The sequence below is a fragment of the Papaver somniferum genome, chromosome 10 (assembly GCF_003573695.1).
Source record: "Papaver somniferum cultivar HN1 chromosome 10, ASM357369v1, whole genome shotgun sequence".
NCBI classification, from domain to species: Eukaryota; Viridiplantae; Streptophyta; class Magnoliopsida; order Ranunculales; family Papaveraceae; genus Papaver; species Papaver somniferum.
Window position 1 is genome coordinate 115,461,680 of NC_039367.1, and position 17,643 is coordinate 115,479,322.

General features: G+C 37.7%; 1 protein-coding gene and 1 long non-coding RNA gene across 2 annotated transcripts; one reads left to right on the forward strand and one right to left on the reverse strand.

Annotated features, from left to right (window-relative positions):
- The first annotated feature begins 1,083 nt into the window (after positions 1-1,083).
- On the forward strand, positions 1,084-3,386 carry LOC113319507. Its single transcript, XR_003345562.1, has 3 exons — positions 1,084-1,318; positions 2,219-3,034; positions 3,145-3,386. It is a non-coding gene; the product is annotated as an uncharacterized LOC113319507 (long non-coding RNA).
- Positions 3,387-10,601: 7,215 nt separating this feature from the next.
- Positions 10,602-12,496, reverse strand: LOC113315218 (receptor-like protein 37). The gene has a single exon (XM_026563527.1). It carries the CDS (start codon positions 12,240-12,242, stop codon positions 11,040-11,042), a length of 1,203 nt encoding a protein of 400 aa, XP_026419312.1. The 5' UTR covers positions 12,243-12,496; the 3' UTR covers positions 10,602-11,039.
- Positions 12,497-17,643: the final 5,147 nt, after the last annotated feature.

A 17,643-nucleotide genomic window follows, 5' to 3' on the forward strand; every position in this document is an offset into this window, starting at 1 on the left:
CTCGCGAACTTACTGACTAGGCGTCAAACAGGGAAGCAAAGCTACTTGCATTGGGCTTTGCTAGACACACAGAGCAATTACACCGCAAACGAGAGAATTGCATGACCAAATGTAGCGTGCTTGGTTTCGGGATTGGAAAGGACAGGAATAGACCCCACCATTCCCTCTCACACGGTGTAATCACGGTGCTTTTGGTCCCGTGTGTAAAGCATTTCCGACTTACATCTATCAAAACAAGGTCAAGGTCAAATTATGTGTCAGTGCCAACGGGTGTACAAGATAGATTAACGATATGATATGTATCTCATGTATCCATTATCCAAGCCCGTATTTTCTTGGTTGCGTTTTCTGAAGTCGAAAAACGAACTCCTGCTGTTTGATTAGTGTTTGACTGTACATAATCCATCATTTAGATTGGTGGCTGTACCAAAATCAAGATAAGAGCAAAATAAGTTTCGGGTGTGCCAGACACACCGTGAATTCATCACCGAGAAACACACCGAGTGAGAGAAACTCTTGGGATCCACCAGGAGAAAAATAGGGATAGGGTTTTTATTTATTGTGGGCCCTAGGATTTTTGTGTCACGTTCAAGGGATGTCATCCCCTGTGAATGTAGACTTATTGAGTAAGTTTTTATGTACTGTATATGACACAACAGATTTTCCCTTAGGCTCGGTACAAGCTCACCTAACCTGGTCCCATGAGCAGCCTTGCAAAATGATCATGACTACGTCCAAAGATTAGGATTTGTGGTCAAGTTGCAAGCAACGAAAAGAGCCGGAGTTTGAAACTCGTGGCGCGTGAAGTATTTTCTCATGCCAAGATGGACATGTAACATAAGTTACTGGAGCTTGGAAGTGCGAACAACTGCCGATTCTGTTGGATTATGTGGCACATTTTTAGGCTGAGTAGGATTGTGTGGCACATGACTAGGCTGATTCATGTGCGACTAAATTTGACTGGGTCCTAATAATGATGTGTACAACATCATGCACTTAAGCATTGCAGGTGTCGGCTATTAAGTTTTTGTATTAGTATAGCTTAATGACTCGTGGTGAATTAGCCTTGATGGGAAGCTAGAAATCACTCGTTTATATCGGAGAGAGATCTCTTATTTTCTTACCCTAGAAGTGAAGCTTGTGAATATCCATCCCTTATGAGTAGCAATTAGAAAAGTTTGGGTAAAGAAATATATGGTCCTCTAAATTAAAATCAAAGTAGTATTTTAGTTCAATCTGATCAAGCATACAAACTGAAGTTAGCAAGCATATTGGAGCAACAGGGAGACAAGGGAATATTGCCAGAAAATGTGTCAAGGTATGTACAGGTTCATCTCTTTAATTTGTTTGTGGTAAACATAATAAATTCTAGATCCTATAATCTACTCATGGATTGTTTTGTTAACATGACTAGATATGCTAACATTTTGGTATCAGAGCCTTGCTATTGGATTTTTATGTTTACCCAATTTAAGATTTCACAAAATGAAGTTAAATACTGCCTTCAATTAAATCATGTGAATTGTTGATTTTAGTTTAATTGGTAATATCTTGTTGATTGATTTCATTCATCTTATAAAATTGATATACTTATGTTTCCCTGATAATCTTGTTGTCCGTCTGCTCCATGCATGTTAACTTAGAATGGACATTGTAAAGATTAATATATGTGACCCAGTAAGCAACGATGCAAGATGTGAATAGTAAGGTTGTTTCTTTGTGATTTTCATATTTTGAACTGGTGCTAATCATAGGCTGTAGATAGACTTACATAATTGCCTTGATTTCATGTTGTTGTAAGTATAATTTATGTTTCCGCTGCGGTTGGAGTTTAACTTGTATTGATGGGATGCCAAAGTAGCTCAAAGGAGTAAACTCTTGCCTACAGCAGACTAGCAAGTCATATTCTATTTTGATGTGTGGTGTTACGTGTGTTTTTACCTGATGAATGTTAACAACTAGTCCAAAGACGTTATCAACTGTAAGAAAATGGTAATGGTGTTCTTATGTGTGATTGGTTTTGATACCCAAAGGTACATGCCCTATGTTGATAAGAATACATGCATGATAAACTACACTAAATAGACGACCTGGACGTATTTTTCATTTCCATCCCAAAGGATGTGTTTTGTTTGATGCGTATTCGTAAAGTTATGATAAATTAGTTTATTGGTACTTGTGGACTAATACTGTTTTGAATGTATTTTAATGTGTCAAGTCCCAGTACCTGTTAACTTGCATACATATGCGGCATCCGTTCCGGTGTTTAATGGCTCAAATTTCACGGAATGGAGCGAGCATGTCAAGTTCAGTCTAGCCATAAATGACTTGGATCGTTGTTTAACTGCCGAGAAACCTGCTGCGCTTACTGACACTAGCAGTGCTGATGACAAAAGAAATTTTGATGTCTGGGAGAGGTAGAACAGATTAAGCCTAATGTTCATTAGAATGGCAATTCTTCCAAACATCGGGACATCTATCCCCGTTATTGATACTGCTGTAGAATTGCTCAAAGAAATTGATGCGCGTTTTCGTGCAGCTGATAAGTCCTTAGCTGGAACACTAATGGCAAAACTCACTACCATGAAATATGATGGTTCAAGGAGTATGCAGGAGCACATTATAGAAATGACTAGCATAGCAGCAAAACTAAATGCCCTTGATATGACTGTGGCTGAAGGTTTCCTTGTTCGTTTTATTTTGAATTCCTTGCCTCCTCTGTATGGTCCATTCCAGATAAATTATAATTCTTTTAAAGAAAAATGGAATGTGAATGAACTCTCGAATATGTTAGTTCAAGAGGAAGCAAGGCTTAAACAACAAGGAAATTTTGTTGCTAATGTTATGTCTGAGAGTGCTCATAAGAAAAAGTGGAAGCCTAAGAAAGGATCTGCGTCTCAACCACCAAAAGTGGAAGGGCCTGTTGATGCATTATAGGCTAAGAAGGATAAAAGTTTTCCCTGCCACTTTTGCAAGAAGAAAGGACACTTTCAGAATGAATGCCTACAGCGTAAGGCATGGTTCAAAAAGAAAGGTGAGGAAATCATCTTTGTATGCACTTTCGAATCAAATTTAATTGAGGCTCCTTCTAATACTTGGTGGATAGATTCAGGCGCTAATGTTCACGTCTCTAATACATTGCAGGGATACCTTTCAAGCCGAAACCCAAAACCAACTGAACGTTTTCTTCTCATGGGAAACCATAGCCAGGCTGAAGTAAAAGCAATAGGAACCTACCGTCTATTTTTGCACACCGGACAGTACATAGATCTTTTTGATACCCTTTTTGTACCTACATTGTCTCGAAATTTGATATCTTTATCAAAGTTAAATATGTCTGGATACTCTTTTGAACTTAATAATCAATGTTTCAGCCTGTTTAAAAATTCTCTACTTGTTGGTACTGGTATGATAATTAATGGTTTATATAGAATTAACCTTGATAAAAAATTTGCAGAAAATCTTTTGTCCCTAGAATGTAATAACTGTATTGGAAACAAGAGGAGCATGATTAAAGAAAACTCTGCTAACTTGTGGCATAAAAGATTGGGGCACATCTCCAAAGAAAGAATAAATAAAAGATTGGGGCACATCTCCAAAGAAAGAATAAATAGATTGGTGAAGGATGGGATTCTCCCTCAACTGGACTTTACTGATTTTGGAGTTTGTATTGATTGTATTAAAGGAAAAACAGTCACTCTAAGAAAGGAGCTATAAGAAGCAGTGAGCTTCTTGAGATAATCCACACTGATATTTGTGGACCTTTTACTTCCACACCATTCATGGGTGGAGAGTTATATTTCATCACATTCATTGATGACTATTCACGGTATGGCTATATCTATTTGTTAAGTGATAAATCTCAGGCTATATCTATTTGTTAAGTGATAAATCTCAGGCAGTAAACGTCGTTGAAATATTTATCACCGAAGTTGAAAGACAATTAGATAAAAAGGTGAAATCACCGAAGTTGAAAGACAACTAGATAAAAAGGTGAAAGTCATACGATCTGATCGTGTTGGTGAATATTACGGAAGATATGATGAATCGGGTAGAAATCCTGGTCCATTCGCAAAACTCCTTGAAAAGCTTGGCATTTGTGCACAATACACAATGTCGGGGACGCCACAACAAAACGGTGTTGCTAAGCGACGTAATCGTACTTTGTTGGATATGGTTAGAAGTATGACGTAATCGTATTTTGTTGGATATGGTTAGAAGTATGATAGCTAATTCAACCTTACCTATTAAGTTGTGGGGAGAAGCTCTAAGAACTGCCATGTACATCTTAAATAGGGTTCCTAGCAAGTCAGTTCCTAAAACTCCTTATGAGTTATGGACAGGAAGGAAACCTAGTTTAAGGCATTTGCATGTTTGGGGTTGTGCAGCTGGCTGAAGCTAGAGTTTACAACCCACATGAGAAGAAATTGGATCCTAGAACAATTAGTTGTTTCTTTATTGGATACCCTGAAAGATACAAAGGGTATAGGTTTTACTGTCCTAACCATACTTTGAGAATTGTCGAAACCGGTAATGCTAGATTCCTTGAAAATGGTGAGTCTAGTGGGAGTAGTGACTCGCGTAGTGATGTAATTGAAGAAAAAGGGTAATAGTTCCTATTCCCATAACTTCGGAAAGAATTGTTGTTCCCTTGAACGATCATCAAAATGATAACGTGGAACAACAAGAATGCGAGACACGCCCCATTAATGAAAGTGATCCAACAGTTGATGAACCACAGTCAGTTGAACTTCGCAGATCTAATAAAAACAGGAAATCTGCTATATCTCCTGACTATGTGGTGTATCTTAAGGAATCAGATTTTGACATTCGATCAAATAAGGATCCGGTATCGTTTTCTCAAGCCATGAAGTGTACTGAGTCAGCTAAATGGATTAATGCCACAAATGAAGAAATAAAATCCATGAAACAGAATGAGGTCTGGGATTATGTCGAATTGCCAGAAAATTGTAAAGCAATTGGGTGTAAATGGGTCTTTAAGACAAAACACGATGCTTCCGGCAATATCGAACGACATAAAGCTAGACTTGTTGCTAAGGGCTTTAATCATAAAGAAGGCATTGATTATCACGAGACATTCTCTCCAGTATCAAAGAAGGACTCATTGAGGATCATTATGGATCTAGTAGCTCACTATGACTTAGAATTACATCAAATGGATGTAAAAACGGCTTTTCTAAATGGGAGATTGGAGGAAGAAGTCTACATGGAGCAACCAGAAGGCTATATTGAAAAGGGGAAAGAACATATGGTATGTAAACTAAATAGATCGATCTATGGACTTAAGCAAGCATCCCGACAATGGTATCTAAAGTTCAATGATACCTTTTCAACTTTCGCGTTCAAGGAAAATACTTTTGATCGGTGTATCTATATGAAAATCAGTGGGAGTAAGTTCATAATTTTGGTCTTATATGTTGATGACATACTACTTGCCACTAATGATTTTGGTCTTTTGCATGAAACCAAGAAATTTCTCTCTAAAAATTTCGAAATGAAAGATATGGGAGAAGAAAAATTTGTCGTCGGTATCGAGATATCTCGAAATCGAAAACAAGGAACGTTAAGTTTATCCCAGAAAAGTTATATTGAGAGAATTTTAGAGAGATTTGGCATGAAGGATTGTTCATCCAGTGTCACACCAATTCAGAAGGGTGACAAGTTTAGTCTTTCGCAGTGCCCAAAGAATGATTTTAAACGAAAAGAAATGGAAAAATTCCATATGCTTCTGCAGTAGGGAGTCTTATGTATGCAATGATCTGTACGAGACCGGATATTAATTTTGCAGTGGGGATGCTTGGTCGTTACCAAAGTAATCAAGGCATGGCTCACTGGACGGCAGCAAAGAAAGTGATGCGGTATCTACAAGGTTCGAAGGATTTTAGGCTCACTTATAAAAGAGAAAATGTCCTTGAAGCGGAGGGATATTCAGACTCTGATTTTGCAGGATGCTCCGATAGTAGGAAATCCACATCTGGATATATATTTATGTTGGCCGGTGGAGCTATATCTTGGAAAAGTGTAAAGCAAACTGTATACACTTCATCTACTATGGAGGCTGAGTATGTGGCATGTTATGGAGCCACAATTCATGCATTATGGTTGCACAACTTTATCTCAGGACTTGGACTTGTCGACACTATAGCCAAGCCGTTGAGAATTTATTGTGATAATCGCGCAACAATCTCTTTCACTAAAAACGATGAATATGCAAACTCTGATGCTGCTAAACACTTAGAGGTGACATTTTTCATTGTTAAGGAAGAGGTTAGAAAAAAACGAGTTGTTGTGAAACAAATAAGCACAAAGCTTATGTTAGCGGATCCATTGACAAAAGGTTTTATCCATAAATGCATATACACGGCATGTTACGTCCATGGGTATTGGTCCTTTATAATTGTACCTATGGATGATTTCAGATAGTTCCATTAGACTCTTGAGATCTCACTAAGAATGTTGTTTTCTGTATTCCTGTATCTTTTGTCTTTGTGTGCACACTTACTGAAATACAATACAGGATTTTCTTGCTAAATGCATTAATGTTGTTTTGTTTTGTAGGCTCATAGAGAGAGCACTAATGATGTCTTGCTGAAAGCTATTATAGGAATGAACTAATTTTGTAGTACATGGAAGGAAGCTTGTCACACGTCGACTCGTAACCGCCATGACTCACATTAGTGTATTCCCTAATCTTGACATTTACGTAATTTAGAAATTTTATTTGCGCACTAATGATTATAATTCTAGATATTATGTATCCTATAAGCCTAATGTGCCAAGTGGGAGAATGTTGGATTATGTGGCACATTTTTAGGCTTAGTAGGATTGTGTGGCACAGGACTAGGCTGATTCATGTGCGACTAAATTTGACTTGGTCCTAATAATGATGTGTACAACATCATGCACTTAAGCATTGCAGGTGTCAGCTATTAAGTTTTTGTATTAGTATAGCTTAATGACACGTGGTGAATTAGCCTTGATGGGAAGCTAGAAATCACTCGTTTATATCGGAGAGAGATCTCGTATTTTCTTACCCTAGAAGTGAAGCTTGTGAAACGTTCATGCAAGTTTGGGTAAAAAATATAGGATGTTGCGTCTGTAACAATAAAACATTTAAGAAAGATGTTAGAAAGATGTTAGAAAGATGTTAGAATAAGAAGATTAATTTTTGGAAGGTAAATAAACACTCAATTGGACTGCAAACAGAGGACAGAGTCACGTGTTCAACACGCTGTCCTTAACACGATATTTGACCGGTACGCCTCAAGAATGAATGATGCCTATACCCTGTGGTCAAGTTCGTATCCAGGATAAAACTGCCCGTTGCAAGCACTGTTAGCACTACAGTACTTGCCCACTCTTACGACCTCAACAGCGATTGCGCACGGAATGAAAAATAAAGGACCACACAGGGGGAGAAGACGAAAAGAAGAGGATAGTAGCTCTTCTGGACACAAAACGAAATGAGAGAAAGTGATCGCTTTATATAGGGGAGAATAGAGAGAGGTCTCATAAACGCGCATTAAAACAATTTCAATTAATTCGTATTTTTTCCAACGGTTTTAAACGTTCATGCATCACTTAATATCGATTTGAAACGTTCATGCAAGTTTGATATGAAACGTTCATGCAAATTAATGTTCATGAGTAGCAATCAGAAAAGTTTGGGTAAAGAAATATATGGTGTTGCGTCTGTAACAATAAAACACTTAAGAAAGATGTTAGAATAAAAAGATTAATTTCTGAAAGGTAAATAAACACTTAATTGGACTGCAAACAGAGGACAGAGTCACGTGTTCAACACGCTGTCCTTAACACGATATTTGACCGGTACGCCTCAAGAATGAGTGATGCCTATACCTTGTGGTCAACTAAATCAGATTTTTTCCAACGGTTTTAAACGTTCATGCATCACTTAATATCGATTTGAAACGTTCATGCAAGTTTGATATGAAACGTTCATGCAAATTAATGCTTATGAGTAGCAATCGGGAAAGTTTGATATGAAACGTTCATGCAAATTAATGTTCATGCATAAGTCTTGACCCAAAAAATATAAGCCCACACCCACACCAGAGCCCGGACGGCGGCGTGCGTCCGCGCGTGTGTGAAAATGTGCGATTGCACCAACTAGCCCATTGCCTAAGTCCTCTCCCTCGCATAAAAGTGCTAATGACCCAAGGACCACTCTAATATCAAAAAATTCAATATTTATAGAGAGGTATCATATTTAGTTTTCCCTATGTGGGACTAAAGGTTCATTTACAAATAGTGAAAATGAGCTAGTGTCCTTAGTGACCAATAGATCCTAAGTTCCAATCCCACCAAGACCAAAAAATCAAACTATTGTATAAATTCATTTTCTCTAACATATGGTCCTCTAAATTAAAATCAAAGTAGTATTTTAGTTCAATCTGATCAAGCATACAAACTGAAGTTAGCAAGCATATTGGAGCAACGGGGAGACAAGGGAATATTGCCAGAAAATGTGTCAAGGTATGTACAGGTTCATCTCTTTAATTCGTTTGTGGTAAACATAATAAATTCTAGATCCTATAATCTACTCATGGATTGTTTTGTTAACATGACTAGATATGCTAACAGATTCCCCCTAAACTAAAAAGTAGAAGTATGGTGTAATTGAGTTTATCTTCCTCAGACAAAAGCAATGCTCATGCCTCTATGTGTATACATGTAGAGCTGTCAATTTCTAATCCGGCCCGCGGGTTGGACCTAGCTTGGCTTGTTTTAACCCGGCTCGGCTTGGCTTGTTGTCTAAACAAGCCGGGTTAGGATTGTCATATCTAGCCCTAGTAAAAACAAGTCGGGTTAGGGTCAATCCGCGGGTTACCCGTCAACCCGTCAATTTCATGTGAGTTACTAATTTAGGAATTTTAAGTTACTAATTTAGGAATTTTATGTTATTGTGCTAGAAATCAAAGTTCATATTTCCTTGAATGATTTAATACAATCCAAATTTCATTTGATTTAGGATTACGGAGTAGTGATCCCTCTGCCCACTAAATATTTTATACATTTAAGTGATTTTAGTTTCAACCACCCCATTTAACAAGCCAACCCGCAACTCGTTAGAGCCAACCCGTATAGGACTAGGATTGGGATTTTTGACTTGTACATGAATAGTACTAGGGCTAGGACTTACCCTAACCCGTCCATGGCTTGTCAACCTAGGGCCGGGTAGCTTATATACCTGACAAAAGCTAGTCAGGTAAATCGTAAGTGTGCGTGCGAGAGAGGTATAGCACCATCATCAACTCAATTAATATAATTATCCAGCACAGAATTAGCACTCGAGTTAAAGTTAAGATAATGTTTGAGATTTAATAGTTTTCATCAGTCTATATTTAGATGACGGAGAGATACAGAAACAGCGTGATTCGATTCACTGGATGAGTCTATATTATGATGAGCAGATTGCTTTGTTAGACAAAAATGAACAATCTTTATATATCAGAACAGATGTGCACGACACTCCTCACTTACGCAAAACATGGGTATTAGTAGTAGGTAAGCCGTCTATAAACCCAGCCAAAGAGAAGGAGCAAAGAGTAGTTACCACTTACCTCTTGCCATCCCATGTGACACTCACTCCCCCTTGAAATCATGGCCTATCAACAATAATTGATGCATCTTATCGGTTCACTTTCACCCATCCAAAAGATTAAAAAAAGGTTCATATGGAGGACCCTATTAAAAATGATAAGGAAGTGAGAAATTAAGCCGAGAACAGAATCATTACTGATAAAGGACTATAATTTGTTGAGTAAAAAACAAAACTACCCCATACCAACTCCACAAACGAAACCCTAAAGTTGAGGACAATTTAGAAGCTTGTAGGAGTAGATGATTAGTACAAAGTTCTTTATTACTTCTTCATAATGAATAATGATGGGTGAATTTAGGGTTAATAGCACCAAACATAGGGGACATGCCATTAAAGTGCTACTATCTCAAAACACAACGAAAATACATGATACCGAAGTCAGTCTTTATTTATTCTTTCCAGAGAGAGTTGCAATATGAGGAAGAGGAGGGTCCAATTTAATCAGCTTCACAAGTACATTGTGGGCAATGCACATTGAATGATTTAGGTATAGCTTACTTTGCTTTCCCTCCTTCATTCTTCACACGATATTTATTTCATAATGAGGTCCCCTTTGTTGCGTAAATGCAATGCTCATTCCCACTCACTTAGATCTCCAATCCTATAGATTGTTGTATGGTCTACAAACTTCCTTACTAACCAAATCTAATCAATGACAGTGATTCCTTGTAATCTCTACGAAATGAATAAAGATTAAGTGAACTAGGATGGTGGGTTCTGTTGACAAAACTAAACTTTTAATAATTAACTACTCAATCGATTGCAGATTATGTCAACCAGGACAATTGGAGTCCCCTAGTTGAGGAACGTTAGACCGGCCATGCACTCTGCGTCCCGAATGTAGCTAATGGTAACAAAATACGGTCAAATTGTTATGCTTAAATTGCAAGGAATCCTTGGAATATTGAACTATTGAGATGAAAATCACGATCTTCATAAAAACATAAAAGGTTTGCTTAATCTTATAACCAAATTATATCATGAAAGAGTTCATTTCAGTCAACTTACATATAACAAAACATTTCTTTAACCAAAATAAAACACCCTAACAGTCCTCATTCCCATTGGATCCCCCTCGAGGATCGTGTCGTCGTCAAGTCCTGTCGTGGAAGCTCGAGGACGCAAGCATGCTCAGCAACACAGCAAAAGGAAGGTTGATCGTTGATGCAACACCACTTAAAGTTAAAATGTAGCTGCTACAAAACTACTGTTTATATTCACACAACTTCACAGCTACAATTTATTCTAAGCTTTACTACACTAAAAAAAAGCAAAAAAAAACTTAATAATAACACAAAAAATAAATTGAATATTAAAACCAAAAAAAACAAAAAAAAACACCGGAATATAAATCTTCCCATCTTGCCCTTGAGATGATTAAGTCTTCCCGTATCTACCCTCTCCATTCCATGCATTGAGTAGTAGGTCTAGCTTTCTCTGTACCAGCATTGAATGGACATGGAGTCTGTACTGGTGGTACCATACAATTATACTGTAAACACAACGATGTACTCACAGGTATCTCTGCCGTTGGATCAATCTCCATCCTAGACAAGAAATTGTGTTGCAGATAAAGAATTTGGATACCCTCAGCCATCAACTTATCAACAAACACATTTGGTACTTCTCCAATAAATTTATTATTATTCAGAAACAAATTCTGTACCGATGAAAACATAGATGAAATCTGACCACCGAAATTGTTATGACTTAAATCAACGGTCGGGATTGAAACTTGATCCAACGGACGAATCTGACCAGTAAATTGATTTCTCTGTAACTGGAGATTAGTAAGTGGGAAGGTAAAGATACTTGCCGGGATAGCCCCCACGAACCGATTCATACTTAAATCCAGATAGTTGAGCCGATTCAATCTAAGTAAAACTCGGTCAACTGGACCGGTCAAATTGTTTTGTGATAGTGAAAGAAACTGAAGTGAGGTAGGAAGAGTAGAAGGAGTAATCAAACCAGTAAGATGGTTATGTTTAAGATCTAAACGAGTTAAGGTTTGAGAACCAAACGTTGGGACTGAACCAGTGAGATGATTATGACAAAGAATTAGACTTGATAAAAACGGTAAAGTCCCTAATGAACCAGGAATAGACCCGTTGAGCTGATTGTAACTAAGATCTAAAGTTCTTAAATTTGGAATCTCTGATATAGAATCTGGGATTGCCCCGGATATGAAATTCTTACTAACAGCAAGAAATTTAAGGTTTTTTAGTTTAGAAATTGTTGGAGGTAAAACACCATAGATTCTACCAGGAACAATAGAAAACTCAGCAAGTGAAGATAGTTTACCTATTGATGGATGTATACGACCAGTAAGACCTGGTGCTCCAGCTCTTGGATCACCTAAGTTTAATGCTATTACTTTCTTTGAATCTTCATCGCAGTAAACACCAGAGAAACCGCAAGGATCAGAAGTGAAATCCCATGATGTAAAGAAATCAGAACCTGGTAAGTCTTCCAGTGTTTTTCTTATTGATTGTAATGCTAAGAAATCAAGTGGGTCTAAGATTGATAATGTCAATGAACTACTCCGTAAACAAACAAGTACACACAGCAACGAGATTATAGAGTAGTTCCTCATCATCTTTGGGGTTTTAGAGAAAATGGGTTTCTGCTTGTGGGTTTGCTCTGCTCTTTGCAAATGATATTTGTAGAGTGAGTGAGAACTGAGAATGAGGTTTTAATGGTGTGAATTAAGATAGTCAAATGAGAGAAGGGATATTGAATTATCTTGGAACAGAAGTTTCGGTTTCTTCTTCTTCTACTACTTTACTTTCTTCTCACACACCAAGTTCACTGCTTTTTCATGATTTTGACTTCTCAAACAAGATGAAAACGAAATGAATACTAAAATCTTACTTACTGCTAGCTACTAAAACACTGTGCTAGTACTTACTCTTTACTGGTTTTTTGTGCTTTGTTTTTTGTTGTATTATTTTTTTAACGTTATTTTGTTTTCCCTCGAGATTAGGTTCGGGTGATGTAAACGGCAGTACGAGTCTAGGTGGAATAGGTTCGGGTTGACAAATCAGCAGGTTCGGAGGAAGCCTGGACCACTTTTAACCCTAAAGTAGGATACACACAGTCCCACAGTTCCATTCTTTCTCGACCTAATCGCCATGTTTTAATACGCCTTTAATTACTAACTACACAATTTTCAAGGTAAGATAAATACACCCAAATGTGATGTTTGCTTACACTTTTGATACACCTTTGTGGGAATTACTTGTGGATTTTTACTCGTTTAGAGCAAGTGGTACGATCATAACCAAAGACCAAAGACCAAAAAAAAAAACTACCAAATTTAAGTTTAGTCCGTGGTGTTACATTAGGGTGGAAGAATAAATTTGGTCGGTAGAAAAAAGTATACACCAGGATCACATTATATGCCTCGCCCCATCACCAGGATCACATTATATGCCCGCCTCATCATCATAATCACATTATATGCCCGCCCCATCACAGGATCACATTATATGCACGCCCCATCAGCCATCAAGCGAACTTTATATGTACGCCTCATGAGGATCACATTATATGCCCGTCCCATCACCAGGATCACATTATATGCACGCCCCATCAACGGTATCACATTATATACTCGCCCGGTGACAAACGAACATTATACGTTCGCTCGACTATATATAGTTTTGGTCTTGGTCCCAGATCAAATATAGTCTGGAATTTGGTTTTGGTGCGACTTCTAATCTTTACTCCGTCTCGCTGTGTCTCGTCTCTGGACCATAGTTATAGGTTTGATCGTGCAATGTGGACGCTCTTAGTAAAGAAGGACAACAAACACGTGAAATACATGTGATGCGATCTAGATGTAGAAATAAGTTGTCGTGACATGCATGAAGAAAGTAATTGCGACCAACGGTTGGCTGGTCCATTGTCCAACTTAGAACCACTGTAAAGATGTGACAACCCTTGGCTTGAAAAGTTCCTTCCATCTTTCGTTTATGATATCCTCCTGGTTATGACTTATCAACTTATGATGATCGACAATAAAAGATGAAGAAGAAGAAACGAATGTTTAATTTGTACATATCAACATTTGTTATCCTTGATGGTTAACATTCTAGTTATTCCAATTGATTCTTGGTAAATTTTCTACTTGATCAGGTGAGGGAATTCTTGGATTCTTGGTGTATGTTGCATGTGTTAGTATTAGAGTCAAAAGCCAGGACACCCAATTTGATGCGGTTGTAAGCTTGTTGTAGTGTTAGTATCGCAATGGAACATTTTGAGGTTCTTCTCTTTTGACATGCATCCTGATACAGATTATCCCAACTTTGTTGTTAATCATGCACAAGTGGATTCTAAAGCGGAAAAGAAACAATATTGTGTAATTTGGGGGACCATATATATGCTTTTGGGGTATATATAAATTAGAGAGGTCTAGTCTACTTATCCTTTGTGATATTTTAGGTTTTTTTTTTTTTTTTTTTTTTTTGATGGAAAGGCAAATTGTATTTTTTTATAAAATATCCTTTGTGATATTTTAGGTTGATAAATTCGTGCAACTACCATTCAACCACACACCCTATAGAGCGAAGTCTATATATAAAAAATCATCTTTGATCACCCACGTTTCGTAGACAGATAAGTGTGATGCGTGATAAGCTTATAATTGTTGTAAGATGGTTAATTTGTATGCGAGGTGGGATCGTTGGAGTAACAGCCTTACAATGACAGAGAAATAAAACTTCAGTTTTGTTCAATTGGTGGTAGAAAATGTTGCTGGGTAACTACCGATCCGGAACGGTATGCACAGAGCACAGTATGATGTTGGGTTTTCACGCCCTTATGGCCCAACAGTCACGGTGACCCTCATCAAATAAGAGTAGGGATGTGCAGAAAAACCGGAACCACAGATTTCATCCGTATCCGTCCGTAAAATTACGGATAAAATTCAATCTGCAAGAATTATGGGTCAAACACGGATGGGATTCTCAAATCCGCACGTTTGCACGATTTAATTGCGGTTGGACTTTACAATCCACGGATTTACCCGCACCGGTCAATATACAAACACAACCACTTTATCCAACCGTCCGTCTGCTATAAAATTGAATATCACTATATCCGCAATGGCGTCTATGTTGTTTCTTGTTCTTATCACCTACCAGAGACTACAGGTGTTGCTACACTAATTATATGACAGAACACATGATTAGTATACCATAGGTTGTATGTATCTCATCCTAAGATTTTGTGGATCTAGTAGGGTTTAATCAATGTACATCAAAATTTTGAACCTGAACCATATTTTCCCTCGTCTTTCTCAGTAGCACATGCTTATGGGTGCTTTTCAATCGCCTCCTTCATAGCTTGGATTATTTCCAATAGTTTCAATTACATATTTTACATCTTACTGAATAATTACAGAACTTCAAAAATTTTGAAAAACTGAAATGCCCTCTTCATTAAGTAAACTTGCAAAAGTTTTGCAGACATTTTCTTCTTCAGTAAAACTTCAAACCTCAAATGGTTATGAGTCCGAAGGAAAACAAGTATCAGAACCTCCAGTTGTCAATAAGAACCAAGTGTAAGTGCTCTTATGGTATGTACTTGGATCAACATCTATAGCTGCTAGTAGATTCTCTTCAGCAGCATCAATATCGTTCCTCTGATGACACAAGAACAATACGTACCGGCTCAGCACTTCTGTATCAGCTGGCTCTGCTTTCATCGCTCACAAGAACATCTTTTCCGCTCTGCGTTCATGTAGAACGCATTGATTCTTTTAAATTGCAGTTCCAGATATCCTGAATAGTTTGAGCATTCTTGCAATGGTTTTGTTTTTTGTGAACTTCAGGAACATCTCAGAACTTACACAACCCGTCCATGAAGCATTGCAAATTCCTCCCACCATCTCAGACTAAATCCGCGGTTAGTCCGCATCCGGTCCGTATTATCCGCTGATCTGCGGATGTGAAATCCGCGGGTGATTGGGTCGGACACGGTTGAATTTTTCCAAATTCGTAACTTTGACGGTTTGGACGCGGATGATACCTAATCCGCAACCGTCCGTCCGTTGCACACCCCTAAATAACCTAGTTTAATTGGGGCCCCAAAAAACAATTAGGGGTCTCCCACTAGAGGACAAAAAAGGTCATTAAAACTCAAATTGAGTCGCCCCTTAACCAAAATATTTTTAAATGACTAAACTGCCCCTGAATGATTAGTATTAAAATTTAATTAAGTTAAGTTAATTAGTGTGGTTAGATTATGTTAGATCAAATTCAGATTTTAGAATCAATTTTTTTTATTTTTTTTTGTTGTTGTTGTTTGAGTTGAGAAGAAGAAGAGGAGGTTTTAGAGGAAAATTTAGGGTTTTTAGAAGTGAGTAATTCAAGTAGGGGAAATGATGTTGGGGAAGGTTCAAGCAACAAAGATGATTGTGTTGATGGTAAGATTATCTTAAATTCTCCCATGGATTGGATGTATGTCACAACACAGAGAAAGAGTCGTCAATGTCGAGGGATGTAAACCCCAACGACTCTAGAAAGTTCGTCAATGTATTGACACCAAAAATGACGACTCAAACCTGCAACTTTTCCAGGTTATGAAAAATCGTCAGGGTATTAAAAAATTTCATTGACGACCCTCAACAGTCGTTAATGTTTAGACTGTTTATGTGACGACTCTAAACTGTCGAAGATTCATTAATGGCGGAAATGTACGACAGTTTTGGGTCGTTATAAAAATGATCAATCCCCTGACGACCCTTTGGAAGGGTCGAAACTGTTTTGGTTACGCATTTGACGACTTAAACAGTCGTTAATGTTTTAGAAATGTCGTTATAGACTGTCGTTAATCTCTAAAAAGAGTCGTTAGTGTATGACAGTTTAGAGTCGTTATTGTTTTGATCATGATGTATATGACGACCCTAAACTGTCGTTAATATCGGTGAAGGGTCGTTAATGAGGGTCGTTACTTGAAAAAAAATATTAATCAAGGGTAAAATAGTATATTCATTTTCCGATTTTTACACCCCTGAAAAATTTGGGGGCAAACAAAATTCCATGGCCCCCAATTAGAAGTTATGACCCCCAATTAAACTAGGCTAAATAAGGGGGAGCTAACTAGGAGTTGCCTACTTAGGTTAAGTTAGAAAATGAAATATGTTTTGATATATAAACTCTTGTCCGTGAGAACTAGGGAAAGTAGAGCCGCGATCAAAAAGACAGATAAAGGTGTTTTTGTGCCATGAAGAAAAATAAGAAGAAAAGAGAAAAGAAGTGCAGCCGCCATTGGGGATTTTTGGTGAAGATTTTGTGAGCTTGAAGAAGAAGGGTGTTCTAGCGAAGAACCGGTTTGGTTGGTGAAGATTTTGTGAGCTTGAAAAAGAAGGGTGTTCTAGCGAAGAACCAGTTTGGTTGGTGAAGATTTATCCACCACATCCCACATCTCTTCAAAGGATTTCTAGGGTTTGTTCAAATCCTAATAGTAGTAAGTTTCTCATCTTCCTTGTTTGTTATTGGTTGAATCTACCTAATTATTTGGTAAAGAATTAGTTATCCATCGTTAGCGGTGAGTGAGTAGAGAAAGAGGGCATTGTTATCCAAGTACTATATGCACCTTGAAGTTTTGTGGAATCCAAATTTGGGAGATATCGTTGTAACCCATTATTTGTCATAGTGGAAGTTTGCCCTTAATCGTTGGTGTTGTGTGATTGGTATTATTTTCGTCGTGTTGCGTATTATTGCCTGTGTAGGGTCCATATTGTGCACACGTCCCAGATCGGTAATTCCCCCAACAAGTGGTATCAGATCTACGTTGATGTAAGTAGTATCAATCACACAACACCAAAGATTAAGGGAAGCTTTCCTCTATGCAAATAGTATGAGTTACAATGTTATCTCCCAAATTGAGGTTTCACACAACTTCAAGGTGCATATTACACATAAATAACAATGCCATCTATCTCTACTCACCACTAATGGTGGATAACTAATTCTTTACCAAATAATTAGGTA

Coding starts and splice junctions, on each gene's coding strand:
- LOC113315218 (XM_026563527.1), bottom strand. CDS start 12,242: ATGATGAGGAACTACTCTATAATCTCGTTGCTGTGTGTACTTGTTTGT.